The sequence below is a fragment of the Coturnix japonica genome, chromosome 17, assembly GCF_054131305.1.
Source record: "Coturnix japonica strain WE chromosome 17, WE-NBRP24, whole genome shotgun sequence".
Classification (NCBI taxonomy): domain Eukaryota; kingdom Metazoa; phylum Chordata; class Aves; order Galliformes; family Phasianidae; genus Coturnix; species Coturnix japonica.
Genome location: NC_140679.1, coordinates 13,515,392 through 13,529,400, shown reverse-complemented (window position 1 = coordinate 13,529,400; position 14,009 = coordinate 13,515,392). Strand labels below are relative to the sequence as shown.

Genomic DNA, 14,009 nt, shown 5'->3' with positions numbered 1-14,009 from the left:
GGTTAAGACGTCGCAGCACCACGAGGTGACCCTACAGCCATACACAGCGCTGGGACCTCCCGGCCGCCAGGGGGCGCTCGACGCGCAGTGAGAGGAAGCGGAAGTTCGTGCCGGGGAGGAAGCGGAAGTGCTCGCAGTGCAAAATGGCGGCGGCGGCGGTGTCAGCGCTGGGCGGTTTGGGGGATCCCGGTGACGGGGTGAGGCCGCGGCGGAGGGATGGGGGGGGGGTATGTCGGCCTTTGTGCCATAGGAGGCTGAGCGGGGTTGTTTCAGGGATCCTCGGGATCGGAGGACGAGGCGCAGCACAGCGCGGCGACGGCGGCGGCGCAGAAGCGAGAAGAGCGACTGAGGAGGTTCAGAGAGCTGCACTTAAAGCGGGTACGGGACGGGACGGGATGGATGGGATATTATGGGATGGGATGGGATGGGATAGGATATTATGGGATGGATGGGATGGGATATTATGGGATGGATGGGATGGGATATTATGGGATGGGATGGGATGGGATATTATGGGATGGATGGGATGGGATATTATGGGATGGATGGGATGGGATGGGATGGGATATTATGGGATGGATGGGATATTATGGGATGGATGGGATGGGATGGATGGGATATTATGGGATGGATGGGATGGGATATTATGGGATGGATGGGATGGGATATTATGGGATGGGATGGGTGGGATGGGATGGGATATTGTGGGATGGATGGGATGGGATGGGATATTATGGGATGGGATGGGATATTATGGGATGGATGGGATATTATGGGATGGGATGGGATATTATGGGATGGATGGGATATTATGGGATGGATGGGATATTATGGGATGGATGGGATGGGATATTATGGGATGGATGGGATGGGATATTATGGGATGGATGGGATGGGATATTATGGGATGAATGGGATAGGATATTATGGGATGGATGGGGTGAGATATTATGGAATGGATGGGGTGGGAAGGATGGGATGGGATGGGATATTATGGGATGGATGGGATGGATGGGGTGGGGTGAATGGGATGGGATGGATGGGAAGGGATGGGTTAGGATGGGATGGGATGGATGGATGGGATGGGATGGGATGGGACAGGATGGGACGGGACTGTGCTCACCTGTGCTGCTGGTGATACGGGGGGAAGCGATGGGAGAACTGGCCCAGTTCGGGTGTGGGTCGGTTGCGGCCGCTGCCACCCCAGAGGGATTCGTTGCCCATAGTCGATTCGGTCCTTCCCATAAAGGGGTTTTGTAGCCTTATGTCTAATACAGCGTTACTGAGTGAGCTGTGTCGGGAACTGCAGAGCTCAGATACCTGCACCTTATTGAGCCACCTCAGTCACCTGGGGTCTGGGTTTTAGTGCTCACATAGTGCCGTGTCATCACTTTGCTATGGAATGTTTTGTTCCCAGAATGAAGCTCGCAAACTGAATCACCAGGAAGTGGTGGAGGAAGACAAAAGGCTCAAATTACCACCCAACTGGGAAGCCAAGAAAGCACGACTGGAGTGGGAGCTGAAGGTGGAGGAGAAGAAGAAGGTAAGAAGAGCAAAGTTGTGGCTTTCTGGAGTGCTGCAGTGACGCTCCCCTTTCATTGAGTCTAGAGAGCTTTGACTCAAGTTACAGAATCACAGAATGACCCAGGTTGGAAGGGACCTCAAGGATCATGTAGTTCCAACCCCCCTGCCTGGCAGGGCCACCAAACATACACATTTACTAGATCAGGTTGCCCAGGAGACCCCATAGATCCCCATAGAGACCACACAGACCCCATAGAGACCCCATAGATCAGGTTGCCCATGGCCCCGTCCAACCTGGCCTTGAACACCTCCAAGGACGGAGCATCCACAACCTCCCTGGGCAGCCTGTTCCAGGGCCTCACCACTCTCCTAGTGAAGAACTTACCCTTGTTACCCTGTGTTGTGTTTCCTCATTCCCCTTTCCCCCTAAGAAAACCCAATTAAACTCTTGAGTATGTATGTATATGTTAGTTCTGCACTTGAGGCTGACCCTATTGATCTGTGTAAGCTTTGAGTTTAATCCTTGTTGCTCAATATTTGTGCCCTATTAGGAATGTGCAGCAAGAGGAGAAGACTACGAGCGGGTTAAACTGTTAGAGATCAGTGCTGAGGATGCAGAGAGATGGGAAAGGAAAAAGAAGAGGAAGAATCCAGATCTAGGATTCTCAGGTGTGTTTAATTGCACTATTGTCTTAATGTGTGTTAATATTTCAAGTAGAATCATGAAATAAAATCCTTCACCTTAACAGTCATTTGTTTTCTTATTAGATTACGCGGCTGCTCAGCTGCGTCAGTACCAGAGGCTGACAAGGCAGATCAAACCCGACCTGGAGCAGTATGAGAAGCTGAAGGAGCAGTAGTAAGTGCCACTTCAGTCACCTGTCAGCAGTACTGGCTTTATAAATGACTGCTTAAGACTTAAAAAACCAAACATTTCAGCACGTGTATGTTGTTACATGTACTATTTTAACATGAAATGTGTATGACCTGCTTGATAATGTGATGCTTCCACTCTCTACTTCAATAGGTAGAAGACATTATTGCAGTTTATGAGGTGGTTTTTTTCCTTTCAAGCTCACAATTAATGGCTTTGAAGCAACACTGCTACCACTGTGAAGTTATTTAGATGGGCGAGTTGTTTGCTATTTCTTGGCTGTATTTGTTTTCTTTAATGCTTTGGGGGGTTTTGGTGCTTAGTTTTATTTTTCAGCAGGTTTTGATATTAGAAATTGCCATGTTTGCATTTAAATAGATACAAAGACTTTAGTGCTGAGTTCTTTATCCTGTATAGGCATGTTTAAGTTTAGGATCAGCATGTTCTCATTGCATCTAACTCCTACAGTTAGAAATTAAATGCCTTGCAAGATTAAATCTATTGTATCTGTAAACTGCTGCTCTTCTGCTGTTACCAGTGGTGAAGCGCTCTATCCAACATCTGACAGCCTCCTCCATGGAACTCACGTGCCAGATAAGGAAGGGATTGACAGAATGGTTGCAGATCTTGAGAAACAGTGAGTAAACAAGATCAATTTCACCATTCCTCCATGTGCCATTCTTTAATTAAGTGCACAGACCCACCTGCAGGCCTTTAAACACTGATGTTTGCCTTGCAGAATTGAGAAGCGTGAGAAGTACAGCCGGAGACGTCCTTACAACGATGATGCGGATATTGATTACATCAATGAGAGAAATGCCAAGTTCAATAAGAAGGCAGAGCGCTTCTATGGGAAGTACACGGCTGAAATCAAACAGAACTTGGAGAGAGGAACAGCTGTCTGAACTGGGACACCCAGCAGAGCACACCCTACAGCCCTCCTCTGCCTGTTAAAGTTCAGGGTGATTCTGCAAACAATTTTAAGCTTCAGCAAAAGAAATACACATTGCTTCAGGGGGTTTCCAAAGTAAGATGGTGTGTTTCATACAGTAGATGTGCACACTGTATGCCTGCAGTTGTATATAAGCTTTACTTGCTGAGCAGCCAGCTCCTCCAATGTCATATTCTAAATAAACTCTCACTGATTAAAGGTGTGTCAGTATCTGAAGATGCTTGTTTAGCAAGATGAAAATACAAGTCAAAATCATACTACTCTATTTAGTAACACTTCAACAGTCTTCCAGCCCAGTCTCACTTCAATTATATAGAAATAAAGAGCTATTAATAAAAAAGAGGCTTAAGATGGAATGGTGATGGCTTCACAGGGCAGCCAGACACAAAACTGCCATTTGCAGAGGGGTATCCACCACAGTTACCTACAGACCCTCAATTTGCCAGAGCCTGGACAGGAATGACACCAGTATGAAGGTCTGTTTTCAAGGTGACCTTTAAAACTATCTTGTCACACCTTCCAATAAGTGGAATTTAAAGCTGGAAATAACCACTAGAGAGAAAAAAAATAAGAGCCCAATACTTGATATACGGATGCCAGTGCAAAAGTGAAGTTTATTTTCTTGAAGTAAACTGTTACACAATGTAGTTTAACTGTTCAAAATTAACAGCTACTGAACTAGTCTTTAGAAAAAATTACCCACCTGTTAAGTTCTAGTCCATTAAAGCAATACAAAAATATTTACAAATATACACAAGATTCCATCTGTGGCTTCTGGATCACTGCGCTTTACATCTGAAAGAGAAACCTAAGATTCCAAAATTAAAGATATCAAAATAAATACTCAACAAGCTGATCAGAAAAGGTCACACCTCACTACGCAGGTATTACGATACTCAGTCTGAGGAACAGAGCTATTCTAGCGTGCTCGGAACAGTGTGGATTTGGGTGAGAAGTTTAGGAACTTTTTCTCCTCCTTCTTGACAGGAACCCACTGCCCATAGGGACTTCCCTTTTTGTCATCTTCTCTTCCTGGAGAAATGGATGGTTCTTTAACAACATGGCTCGCTGGCTTCTGTTGTACTGGCTTTGCCATTGTATTCTGGAAAAGAAATTACATTTTAAACCAGTGGAAAGACAAAGGACATACAAAGACCCAACAACTTTAAGAGGCTTGTGTTGACAAGACACTTAACTAACCCAGAATGCTGAATAACCACCCCACCCCTGCATTACTCAAACACAACCAAAGACGCAACTTCAAGTTGCAGCATGAAATACCAGAAACAAAAAGCTCACAGCACTGAGCGTTATGTGCAGAAACATCTGCATTTAAACACTACTGTAGTACATTAAAACAGCACTGTACTGCTGAAGAACTGATCCAGCTCCTTCAGGAAAGGAACTGCAAAGCCCTCCAAGCGTTACCATTGCTAAGATGTTTGATTTGGCAATCATTGCTGTGGAGACTGATACAAGAGGGATTAATTATGGGATTTCCATCTCCGGAAAGCACACTCACATTAGGGCTGAACGAGATGCTCCGTGCGGTTGCTCTCTCCATTCCACTTTTGGTTATGACTTCTGTCAGTCCTTTGGGTTGCTAGAGAAAAGCACACAGCACTTCAGTGGGAGGATACAACACCCTCTGTAGGTTAAGGCAGCCTTTACAAGTTAATAACTTCCCAGTACAGTTGTTTCAGATATTTACAACAAAAGTAGCCAGAAGCTACCAAATGTGCCAATAGATCAGCATTGAGTTCAATGTGAAAACCAGTATTTTTAATCAAGGTCCTTGTGCCGATTCAAGGACCTGCTATGACCTGATATCCATGCCCCACTTACAGCTTTAAAGAGTATTCAAATGATTCAAAGCATGGAATGCCATACAATGAAATGTAGTGTCAGAATAAGTCGCATGAAGTTCTGCACGTTAATCCTGCAGAGCTTTGGATAACAACAATAAACTTATCTGCAAGTGATGCAGGCCTCTTCTTCTGTACTCTCTCAACATCTGGAATATATTGCATATATTATGAAAGGGATGCCTGTACCATTTGTCTAAAACCTTTAGCAAATTTACTTCCATTTGAAATAGCAGCATTGGATAGATGTAAAGTTACTGCAGTTTTGCATTTACTATCAATCAGATTAACAAAGCATTAACACAGCCAAACTACAGCTCAGTTTAAGATGCTGAAGTTTCTCCCTCCCTTAAATTCACAGTAGCTACAGCCCACAAGACCCTTAATTACCAACAGATTTTCTTCATCATGTCTGGAACCATAGTCATGATTTCTATAAGACAGAAATAAAGCATGTAAAATGCATTGTGTGTTCGGGTATGTAACTTCTGGGAAATAGTATATTACATATGAAAAGCTTTTAACTGTTAGAAAAGGTAGTAAAATTAACCTTAACAAGAAAAAAAATAACAGGTTTGCTAAGGAGTCTCCTTGTTTTAGATCAAGAAAAAAATAGTTTCTGTAATGAGCAATACAATGCTACCATTGAGAAGCTGCAAGAACTACAATTCTCTCCCCTTCCTAATGTTGTAACACCAAGGAAAGCCTGCATGCAGCAGAGCCACAGCACAGCTTGGGTTGGAAGGGACCTTAAAGATCATCCAGCTCCAACCCCAGCCACAGGCTGGTTGCCACTGGGACCCCATCCAGCCCGGCCCTGAATCCACTGCCCTTCAGAATCCAGTGTACTTGCAGTGAAAAGCAAAGTCTACAGTGGTTTCTAAAGCACTTTTTAGCATTCTGGTCAACCTCAGTTCTCTGTTCAGGAGTTTCAACTTTTAATTAACAAACTCCTCAATAAGGAAAAAAGAATCGTGGCACATCCATGCACACCACAAGTCTTTATGTGCTGACCTTTTCATTCCCAACACTCCAGTTCGTACTTACCTCATCCGACTCCCCAGAGTCTTCATGTTCTTTCTTAATACTGCTGGTCTCCTTAGAAGCAGTGCGGATCTTCAAGCTAGCAGGCAAGACTATATTGTCTGTTCCCAGAGCTTTTGCAGCATTAGCCTTTGCAATTTCCAGAAGCTCCCTCTTTTCTAAAAGAAGACATAATTGATTTTTAACATGAGATACGTATCCTTCCAATACAACCCTAAGAACTGCAGCCAAACCACATCTGCACTGAAACATTAACTCTGATGGATTTTCATCTCAACTTGAGAGATACAGCTTCAGTTGAAATACAAAGATATGCTCTCAACTGCTGTTTATACCCCCCTTCTTAATATATTTTTATAGATGTAGCAAGATTCTTTGCAACCTCCTTTTATCAGATAGGCTCTATAAAGTAACTACAATTTATCTAGTCAATAAAAGACCCGTTTCCAATGCTCACACCCAAAGTCCAAGTACCTTTCTCACTCAAGTGCAGAGGTGACCTACTCCGAGACCTGGTTCGTGACCTGCTCCTCCAGCTCCTGTAAGTCTCAGGGTACACTGTCCGCCCAAACCCATAGTTTCTTCGGCCTCTGGAACGTGACCTGCTTCTTGAATAGGACCTTCTGTAATATGATCTTCCACGGGACCACGACCTACTGCGTGATCTGTACCTCGGAGGAGAGCGGTGGTACCTCCTGTAGTGCCTGGAGTGGTACCTTCCTCTGTACCTCCTGTAGCCACGCGATCTTGAGCGGCTTCTTGAATAGGAACGGGAGCATCTTCTGTACCTTCGGGAACTGTATCTTCGATCCCTAGACCTGGATCTGGACCGACTCCAGCTCCTGGAGGAAGCTGAAGATGACGTACTCGAACTGGACTGGGAGCTGCAGGAAGATCGACTGGATGACCTTGATGATGACCTGCTGCAGCTTCTTTTGGATCTCAAACAATTCTCTCTTTTCTTTGGTGAATTCAGACTCAAATCATCCATGCAGTTTGCCATATCACTGCTCTTACGAGCCACTACTTCTTCCTTGCAGGTACTTTCAGAGCCCAGTTCTGTTTTGCTTGTTGTTCTGCAGTATCCAGTCTCTGTTCCTGGGTAAAGAAGACAGAAGCAAATGAAGACACGAATCATTTACAGACAGCAATTGACATACACACCATCAATTATTATGGCACAACACACAAACAAGAAGTTCAAGGACAATTCAACGCTGACAATCTTTCCTGACAATTATGAGCATGTTTTATGCCTGACAATTATGAGCAGCATCATTTCCTGTCCTGTGGTCAGACCTCTGGGACAGGCTGCTCAGGAAGTGGTGAAGAAATGTTTAGATCTTGTGCTGAAGAACGTTGTTTAGTGAGGAAATACTGGTGGTAGGACGGCTGGACTGGATGATCTTAGAGGTCTCTTCCAACCTTGGTCATTCTATGGTTCTATATGAAAGTTTAAGAATGCGTTAGTGTAAGCCACTAGTTTTGAAAGGTTTGCATTGGCTTTAATGCCCCTCACACAACTTTTGTGAAGATGAAATTTACTGCTATTTCCTTACCCCAAACAAAGCTTTCAAGGTACTCAAGTTCCCATCTGTTTTAAGCGCAGACTACTGCACCAGGAGGGGCAAAACAAACATCTACTTTCAAGGTCAGAATAGACATCATGCTTTACATCCACAGCTTTATAATAGGCCAATGATCACAACTAAATTATGCCACTAAACTACACCAGTAGAATCTTACATGTGTAGTATAAGACACAGATCCGGGATCATAGGGTAAAATTCGTTAAGGGAACACATCAAAACAGCTTCTCTGCCCAGTGGTCCTATATTATAAGTACTGTGTTAACACTCTGCTTCTCAAGGCTTGTCTGCTGAACCACTGAGCTCAGACTCACTGCTTACTATCAATAAGAGCTACCGAGCCAGCTCTAAGAGCTGATTAAGCTCCTCAAACAGCTGCAGGAAGTTCCACCCATCACCTCCAAGCAGAGACCCAAGGTCACAGGCACTGCACAGCCCATGGGAACACCCGATATACCCCTCCCACCCCCCCACATACAGCTCAGAGGTCAGATATACCCCTCCCACCCACCTCCATACAGCTCAGAGGCCAGATATACCCCTTCCACCCCCCCACATCCAGCTCGGAGGCCAGGGGGGCTTCTGGTGAGGCCGCTTACCGCTGGGGGCCGCCGGACATCCCCGTTGTTGACTCCCATGGGTCCCTATGGCGCTCCTGCAATAACACAGCGGTAAATGAGGTGCTGCCATAGCACAGCACCAGCCCACAGCCAACAATACAATACAATACACCCCACCTCCCACCCGGCCCATCTCCCCCCTCAGCCCTAGGCCGCACCGCTCCCCCCGCTCCTCCTCACCCGCTGCACGCAGCCGCTCCCCCCCCACACGGATCCTGCTCCGACGGTGACGCCCGAGGGGACAACCCGGCTTCGTGTGTTACACCCATAACGAACGGCCGGGCCCAGACAACGCGCCGCGATCCGAACCGCCGGAGCAACGAGCGGACACAACCGACCCCACCGCGAGCAGAGCGCGGACTGAGAGCGGCCGCGAACCTTCCAGAACGTCACTCCCCGCTTACGTAACGGAGCGGACTGCGCATGCGCGGGCTTTGTGCACATGCGCACTGCCTGCACTCACCCTACTCCCCCCTCCCTTTCCGTACTACAGCGCATGCGCAGAAGAACCCATTCGCCGCCCTCTACGCGCCTGCGCGCTGGAGGCGGGGAGCTGCTGTTGCGTGCTGCGCATGCGCACTGAGCGCGTCGGTGGAGCCGTGAGGTGAGCGGCGGGTCGGGCCGTGTTCTGTGTGAGGACAATATAATGCGGCTTTTTAGAGCGATAATTGCTGTGGTGGGTTATTTACTGTGTGAGAAACGCGGTTGTGGCGATTTGATTCGTTTTATTTTGTTTTCTCGCCTTCTTCAGAGCGTTGAAAGATGTCCGGTTTCCTGGAGGGCCTGAGGTGTTCCGAGTGTGTGGACTGGGGGGAGAAGCGGAACACCATCGCGTCTGTGGCCGCTGGAGTGCTGGTGTGTGAGGAAACGGGGTATAAGGAGGCTCTATTTCGCCATTATAGGGACAGATAGACCCCCACCCAGCCCCTCTGTGCTCTGTGCTGGTGTGTGAGGAAACGGCGTCAAAGGAGGCTCCATTAAGCTGTTATGGAGACAGATAGACACCCACCCAGCCCCTCTGTGCAGCCAGAGTGCTGGTGTGTGAGGAAATGGGATCAAAGGAGGCTCCATTAAGCTGTTATGGGGACAGATAGATCCCCATCCAGCCCCTCTATGCTCTGTGCAGGAAACGGGTGTGTGAGGAAACAGGATCAAAGGAGGCTCCATTAAGCTATTATAGGGACAGATAGACCCCCACACCTCCAGCCCCTCTGTGCTCTGTGCAGCCGGAGCGCTGGTGTGTGAGGAAACGGGCTCAAAGGAGGCTCCATGAAGCCATTATAGGAACAGATAGACCTCCCCCCCCCCCCCCCCCCCCCAGCCCCTCTATGCTCTGTGCATCCCCCCCCCCTGCTCTATACAGCACCCACAGAAGGCAATTGGTGCTGCCCACCCCACTGCAGCCATAGGGAGTGTGGGGTGGATGTGACTGACAGAGCTCAGTGTATTGGTGTTCGCAGGGGGCAGTGCTGGGGCTGGTCCTGTTCAACAGTTTCACTTTATTAAAGGGATAGTGCTGATGATGTTAAGCTGGGAGGGGTGGCTGACACACCTGAAGGCTGTGCTGCCTTTCAGTAAGACTTGGACAAGCTGAAGAGCTGGGCAGAGAGGTGTTTAACAAGAGCAAGTGATGACTATTGCACCTGGGGGGCAATGGAATAACTACATGCATCCATACAGGTTGGTGGTTGACCTGCTGGGGAGGAGCTCTGTAATGAAGGACCTGGTGGGCCATAAGCCAGCAGTGTGCCCTGGTGGCCAAGAAGGCCAATGGCATCTTGGGGTGCATTAAAAAGAGTGGCCAGCAGGGCAAGGGAGGTGATCCTACCCCTCTCTCCTTCAGTACTGTATCCAGTTCTGGGCTCCCCAATACAAAAAAAGGCAGGGATCTACTGGAGAGAGTCCATCAGAGGTTCACAGAGATGATAAAGGGCTCTTAGATGTCCCTTCCAGCCCCTACAATTCTTGGAGCAGCTAAATCATGGGGTTTGTGTTTAGCATGTACCTGACTAAGCTGATGGTAGAGGCAGCTGTGCTGTTTGTTTGGGTTTGTTTGGTCAAACCTTTTCTATCTGTGTTTTAAACTATTGTACTTTTGCTTTTAATAGTTTTTTACAGGTTGGTGGATAATCATAGATGCAGCTGTGAAGTACCCTACCATGGAAGACTTCAACCATTCGTATCATGCCTGTGGGGTTATAGCCACCATTGCATTCCTAATGTAAGTGTAATGTCCTGATCAGAGCTGTGCACACCTGGAACTTCTGTGAAATTCAGAATTAAAATAAATAACGTAGGCTTTAAATTGGGAGATAAGTGAAAATAACAAATCAGGGTCTGAGTGTTGCTAATATCACAAAATGGTTTGGGTTAAAGGGATTTTAATCATCACCAAGTCCAACCCCCCCACACCATAAGCTGGGATGCTCTGACCAGGCTGCTTAGGGCCCCATGCAGTTTTGCCTTGGATACTGGCACTGTGCAGCCACAGCTCTGGGTGCCATGGCCTCATTGCCCTCTAAGTGATAACATTTCTTCCTAATTATCTCATCCAAATCTCTCCTTTTAGCTTCAAACCATTCTGTCCTATTCTGTCCTAAAACCTTTTGTCCTGTTCCTACACTGAAACCTTCTTCCCTTCTTATGGTGGGGGTCCCAGAGCTGAATGCTGCACTGCACTGTGGTCTCATGAGAGCAGAGCAGAGGGGGAGAACCGCCTCCCTTGAGCTGCTGGTCATGCTTTGTGTGATGCAGCCTAGGATCATGTGCCTTACATTTGCCTGTGGTAAGGAGCCATTGAAAATGGAGTAGCATATAAATCAAAGCATTAAAAGTGGAAGAAAAGCAGAGCAACGTGTTTAAGTTTTAGCATGTTTCCCATTTTGAAAAAATAAAATACACGTAAGAAATGCATTATGTCTCAATTTGTTCCTAAGGAATTTCCCTTACTGTTCTATAAACATTTTCCTTCTTGCTTTATTAATCTTTACCCTTTTTCATCCTGTTTTGCACGTTCAGGATCAACGCAGTTTCTAATGGACAAGTGAGGGGTGACAGTTACAGCGAAGGCTGCCTGGGACAAACAGGTGAGTGCTGTGCACACACAAATACCTGCAGTCAGTCACCCTTGGACGAGCTATAACAGCTGCACCAGTGCATGCACTGATTTATGTGCATGGCTCAAGTGGGTCACATAAAGTGCTCTGGAACTGAAGCATCTTGAAAGTTACTGGTATCTGTACACAGGAATGGGCATAGAACACCCACGTCTTCTTTTTAAGGTGCTCGGATCTGGCTCTTCATTGGCTTTATGATGGCTTTTGGCTCTCTGATTGCTTCCATGTGGATTCTGTTTGGAGGATACGTCGTTAAAGGTAAGATACAGCATGAAGCATGGCCTGACCCTTTCTAATTCTTCCCTATCCGTTATTCTTTTCTTTCTTCTAACGTATGGAGGATTTTAACACCCCATTGCTGTCATTTAAGCTCTTGTCAGTCTGTTTTGTAGGGCACAGACTGTCCTGTTAGCCTCAGTAGAAACTGGTTGGGTTTTAATTGATGTTCTCTTTAGTTTTGGCATTACACAGTTCACAGGGGGGTTTCAGAGACACCTGGGCACATTAATTTCATGCTAGTGCTCCATTCTGCAGCTTGCCATCATAGTGAATGTGCACATGTACATGTATCAGGTTACACAAGTGCAATCCAAAGGGGATGTGTAATCCCACGTCATAGTGAGTGTTATGATTCATGAGTGTTAGATCTGAATGCACATCTTTGATTATTCAGTTATTTGGAAAGCTGAATAACTGGGGAAGGGGGGGGGAGGTATGAAAGCCATTGAAATTACTTTGCACTGGGGGTAACAGATGGGAGGGAACCACCTTGTCAGAGCATGAAACAGATGCAAAAGGTGCACAGTGCTCTCTTAACTCTAGGAGAGAACAACCCATATTAGGCACATCTATTCTGTGGTAGGAGCAGCAGCAGGATTCTGTTGTGTGATCTCTTGGAAGAGAAAAGGACTTATGAAATATTAATGGGGTGTTTTGTGTTGTTTTCTTGTAGAGAAAGCAGTTGTGTACCCAGGAATTGCTGTATTTTTCCAGAATGCATTCATCTTTTTCGGGTAAGCTTCTCATCCTTCGTTCATTTCTTACCTAATTGGTTTTTAATGATCAAAACCAAAGCTTGCTGCAGTCTGGGTTTTATTTCAGCTCTATTTTTGGGGTGAATAAAGTGCACTCACTGATCTGCCTGCGTAGGTTTTGCTGCAGGAACAGGATGTGGGTTGACAAACACTACAACCTACTCACAAAAATAACGTAGTTAAAGTATTATTTGGTATTTAATCCTCCCCCTTATGTGCCTGTGTGCCTTTCTTGTTTCAAACAGAGGACTGGTCTTCAAATTTGGCCGCACAGAGGATCTGTGGCAGTGAACACACTGATGGAAGTGCATTGGCCATGTCGGTTCTTTTTTAGCTGTGTGGAAGTTTTGTACAACCATTTTGTATGCGGTGCCCTTCAATCATCACTAAGGGTAAAAAGAAACATGGGGAAGTGAAATCTCAGCACTAAAAGATCCTGGTTGCGTTTTAAAGGAAAAAATACCCCAAAAAGCAGCTCTGTTGATTTCAGTGTTGTGTTTCTGACGTGTAAAACTGCTACAGGTAGCACTGGAAGTCACTTTTGTATGATGTTTGCTCTAAGTAAATAGAATAGTGGGAGATGAACACATTTAACCATTTAACACTTTCTATGATATTTACAACCCAAGCCCTCTTTGCTTTAAAACAACTTTTTAACATATATTTATTAAGTATTTCCTATATCTGGACAGTATAAACAGTTCTTCACTTTCAAATTTGACTGGTTCGTGGTTTTTTTCCTTCATAAAGCTGTGCTGCTTTAGACTTTGTTTTTCCCTGAGTGTTTAATACAGTGATGGTGAGGGCAGCGAACAACTCACTGTTGCTGCTGACATTGTAGGGACACAGGTTTGAGTTACATACTGGTTCTGGCTGTAAGGAGCTCATCCACAAAGCTTGCTGTAAACTTAATCCCTAACCACAATAAAAAGAGGGAAGAACACTCCTCAGCTGGCAGGGGACGGTCCTTCTAAGAGAGAATTCTGGTCCATACTCATTTGAACTCTTTGAGATACAAGAGGAGCTGTTTTGCTCCTTCCTATACATACATCTTGGTTACTTGCTGAAGAAATCAGAGAGCAAAGTGAGAGAAACAGAGGAGTGAAGTGCAGTTCCTTACAACTACTCCTGCTGGAAGACATCAGAAACACATAAGAAGTTATGTTCATTGGGTTGCTGCAATGTAAGGAACTGAAGGCCACAAGTTCAGCCAGGGCAGTAATGTGCTAAATGTGTGATAAGGAGGCTTATAAATGTGTAGGTATCCACGCTGAATGGCACTGTCAGCTGATAACTAAGTAGATCACTGGCTGTTTTGTGAAATAAGAAACTTTCACTTCCTCTATAAGTAACTTAGAACTCTGTCTCAGCTTCCTTAATTGCAGTAATCT

At 45.9% G+C, this 14,009-nt stretch overlaps 3 protein-coding genes across 13 annotated transcripts; 2 read left to right on the top strand and 1 right to left on the bottom strand.

The window, feature by feature from the left end:
• The first annotated feature begins 133 nt into the window (after positions 1-133).
• On the top strand, positions 134-3,548 carry SYF2 (SYF2 pre-mRNA splicing factor). Of its 2 annotated transcripts, none has more exons than XR_014935290.1 (7): positions 134-197; positions 274-378; positions 1,418-1,543; positions 2,076-2,193; positions 2,274-2,383; positions 2,937-3,035; positions 3,138-3,548. XR_014935290.1 is itself a non-coding variant. In XM_015883374.3 (7 exons), the coding sequence occupies exons 1-7, from the start codon at positions 144-146 to the stop codon at positions 3,301-3,303; spliced, it is 759 nt and encodes a 252-aa protein (XP_015738860.1). In that variant the 5' UTR covers positions 134-143; the 3' UTR covers positions 3,304-3,548. The 2 variants fall into 2 exon arrangements, 1 of the variants encoding a protein (XP_015738860.1); XM_015883374.3 differs by having other exon boundaries at positions 2,293-2,383.
• Positions 3,549-3,938: 390 nt separating this feature from the next.
• Positions 3,939-8,830, bottom strand: RSRP1 (arginine and serine rich protein 1). Of its 8 annotated transcripts, none has more exons than XR_014935288.1 (7): positions 8,649-8,830; positions 8,448-8,503; positions 6,734-7,357; positions 6,263-6,417; positions 5,606-5,648; positions 4,873-5,364; positions 3,939-4,452 (listed from the first exon to the last, which is right to left on the bottom strand). XR_014935288.1 is itself a non-coding variant. In XM_085518413.1 (6 exons), exons 2-6 carry the CDS (start codon positions 8,484-8,486, stop codon positions 4,270-4,272), a joined length of 1,170 nt encoding a protein of 389 aa, XP_085374539.1. In that variant the 5' UTR covers positions 8,487-8,503; positions 8,649-8,830; the 3' UTR covers positions 3,939-4,269. The 8 variants fall into 8 exon arrangements, 4 of the variants coding, with proteins under 4 accessions (XP_085374539.1, XP_085374540.1, XP_015738857.1 ...); XR_014935289.1 differs by having other exon boundaries at positions 4,873-4,953; XR_014935287.1 differs by lacking the exon at positions 5,606-5,648 and having other exon boundaries at positions 8,360-8,503.
• Positions 8,831-9,044: 214 nt separating this feature from the next.
• Positions 9,045-13,334, top strand: TMEM50A (transmembrane protein 50A). Of its 3 annotated transcripts, none has more exons than XM_015883376.3 (7): positions 9,045-9,072; positions 9,220-9,323; positions 10,577-10,689; positions 11,487-11,554; positions 11,750-11,842; positions 12,537-12,597; positions 12,864-13,334. In XM_015883376.3, exons 2-7 carry the CDS (start codon positions 9,231-9,233, stop codon positions 12,907-12,909), a joined length of 474 nt encoding a protein of 157 aa, XP_015738862.2. In that variant the 5' UTR covers positions 9,045-9,072; positions 9,220-9,230; the 3' UTR covers positions 12,910-13,334. The 3 variants fall into 3 exon arrangements, with proteins under 3 accessions (XP_015738862.2, XP_085374545.1, XP_085374544.1); XM_085518419.1 differs by having other exon boundaries at positions 9,045-9,100; XM_085518418.1 differs by having other exon boundaries at positions 9,045-9,144.
• The last annotated feature ends 675 nt before the right edge of the window (positions 13,335-14,009 follow it).

Excerpts from the sequence above, each read along its gene's own strand:
- SYF2 (XM_015883374.3), top strand. The coding sequence starts at position 144 with ATGGCGGCGGCGGCGGTGTCAGCGCTGGGCGGTTTGGGGGATCCCGGT. Across the intron at positions 198-273 it reads TGGGGGATCCCGGTGACGGG|GGATCCTCGGGATCGGAGGA; the intron begins GTGAGGCCGCGG and ends GGGTTGTTTCAG. Across the intron at positions 379-1,417 it reads GAGAGCTGCACTTAAAGCGG|AATGAAGCTCGCAAACTGAA; the intron begins GTACGGGACGGG and ends TTTTGTTCCCAG.
- RSRP1 (XM_015883371.2), bottom strand. The coding sequence starts at position 8,737 with ATGGGTGTAACACACGAAGCCGGGTTGTCCCCTCGGGCGTCACCGTCG. Across the intron at positions 7,358-8,447 it reads ATGTCCGGCGGCCCCCAGCG|GAACAGAGACTGGATACTGC; the intron begins GTAAGCGGCCTC and ends TTCTTTACCCAG. Across the intron at positions 4,453-4,872 it reads GCATCTCGTTCAGCCCTAAT|AATACAATGGCAAAGCCAGT; the intron begins GTGAGTGTGCTT and ends TTTCTTTTCCAG.
- TMEM50A (XM_015883376.3), top strand. The coding sequence starts at position 9,231 with ATGTCCGGTTTCCTGGAGGGCCTGAGGTGTTCCGAGTGTGTGGACTGG. Across the intron at positions 11,843-12,536 it reads TGGAGGATACGTCGTTAAAG|AGAAAGCAGTTGTGTACCCA; the intron begins GTAAGATACAGC and ends GTTTTCTTGTAG. Across the intron at positions 12,598-12,863 it reads AATGCATTCATCTTTTTCGG|AGGACTGGTCTTCAAATTTG; the intron begins GTAAGCTTCTCA and ends TGTTTCAAACAG.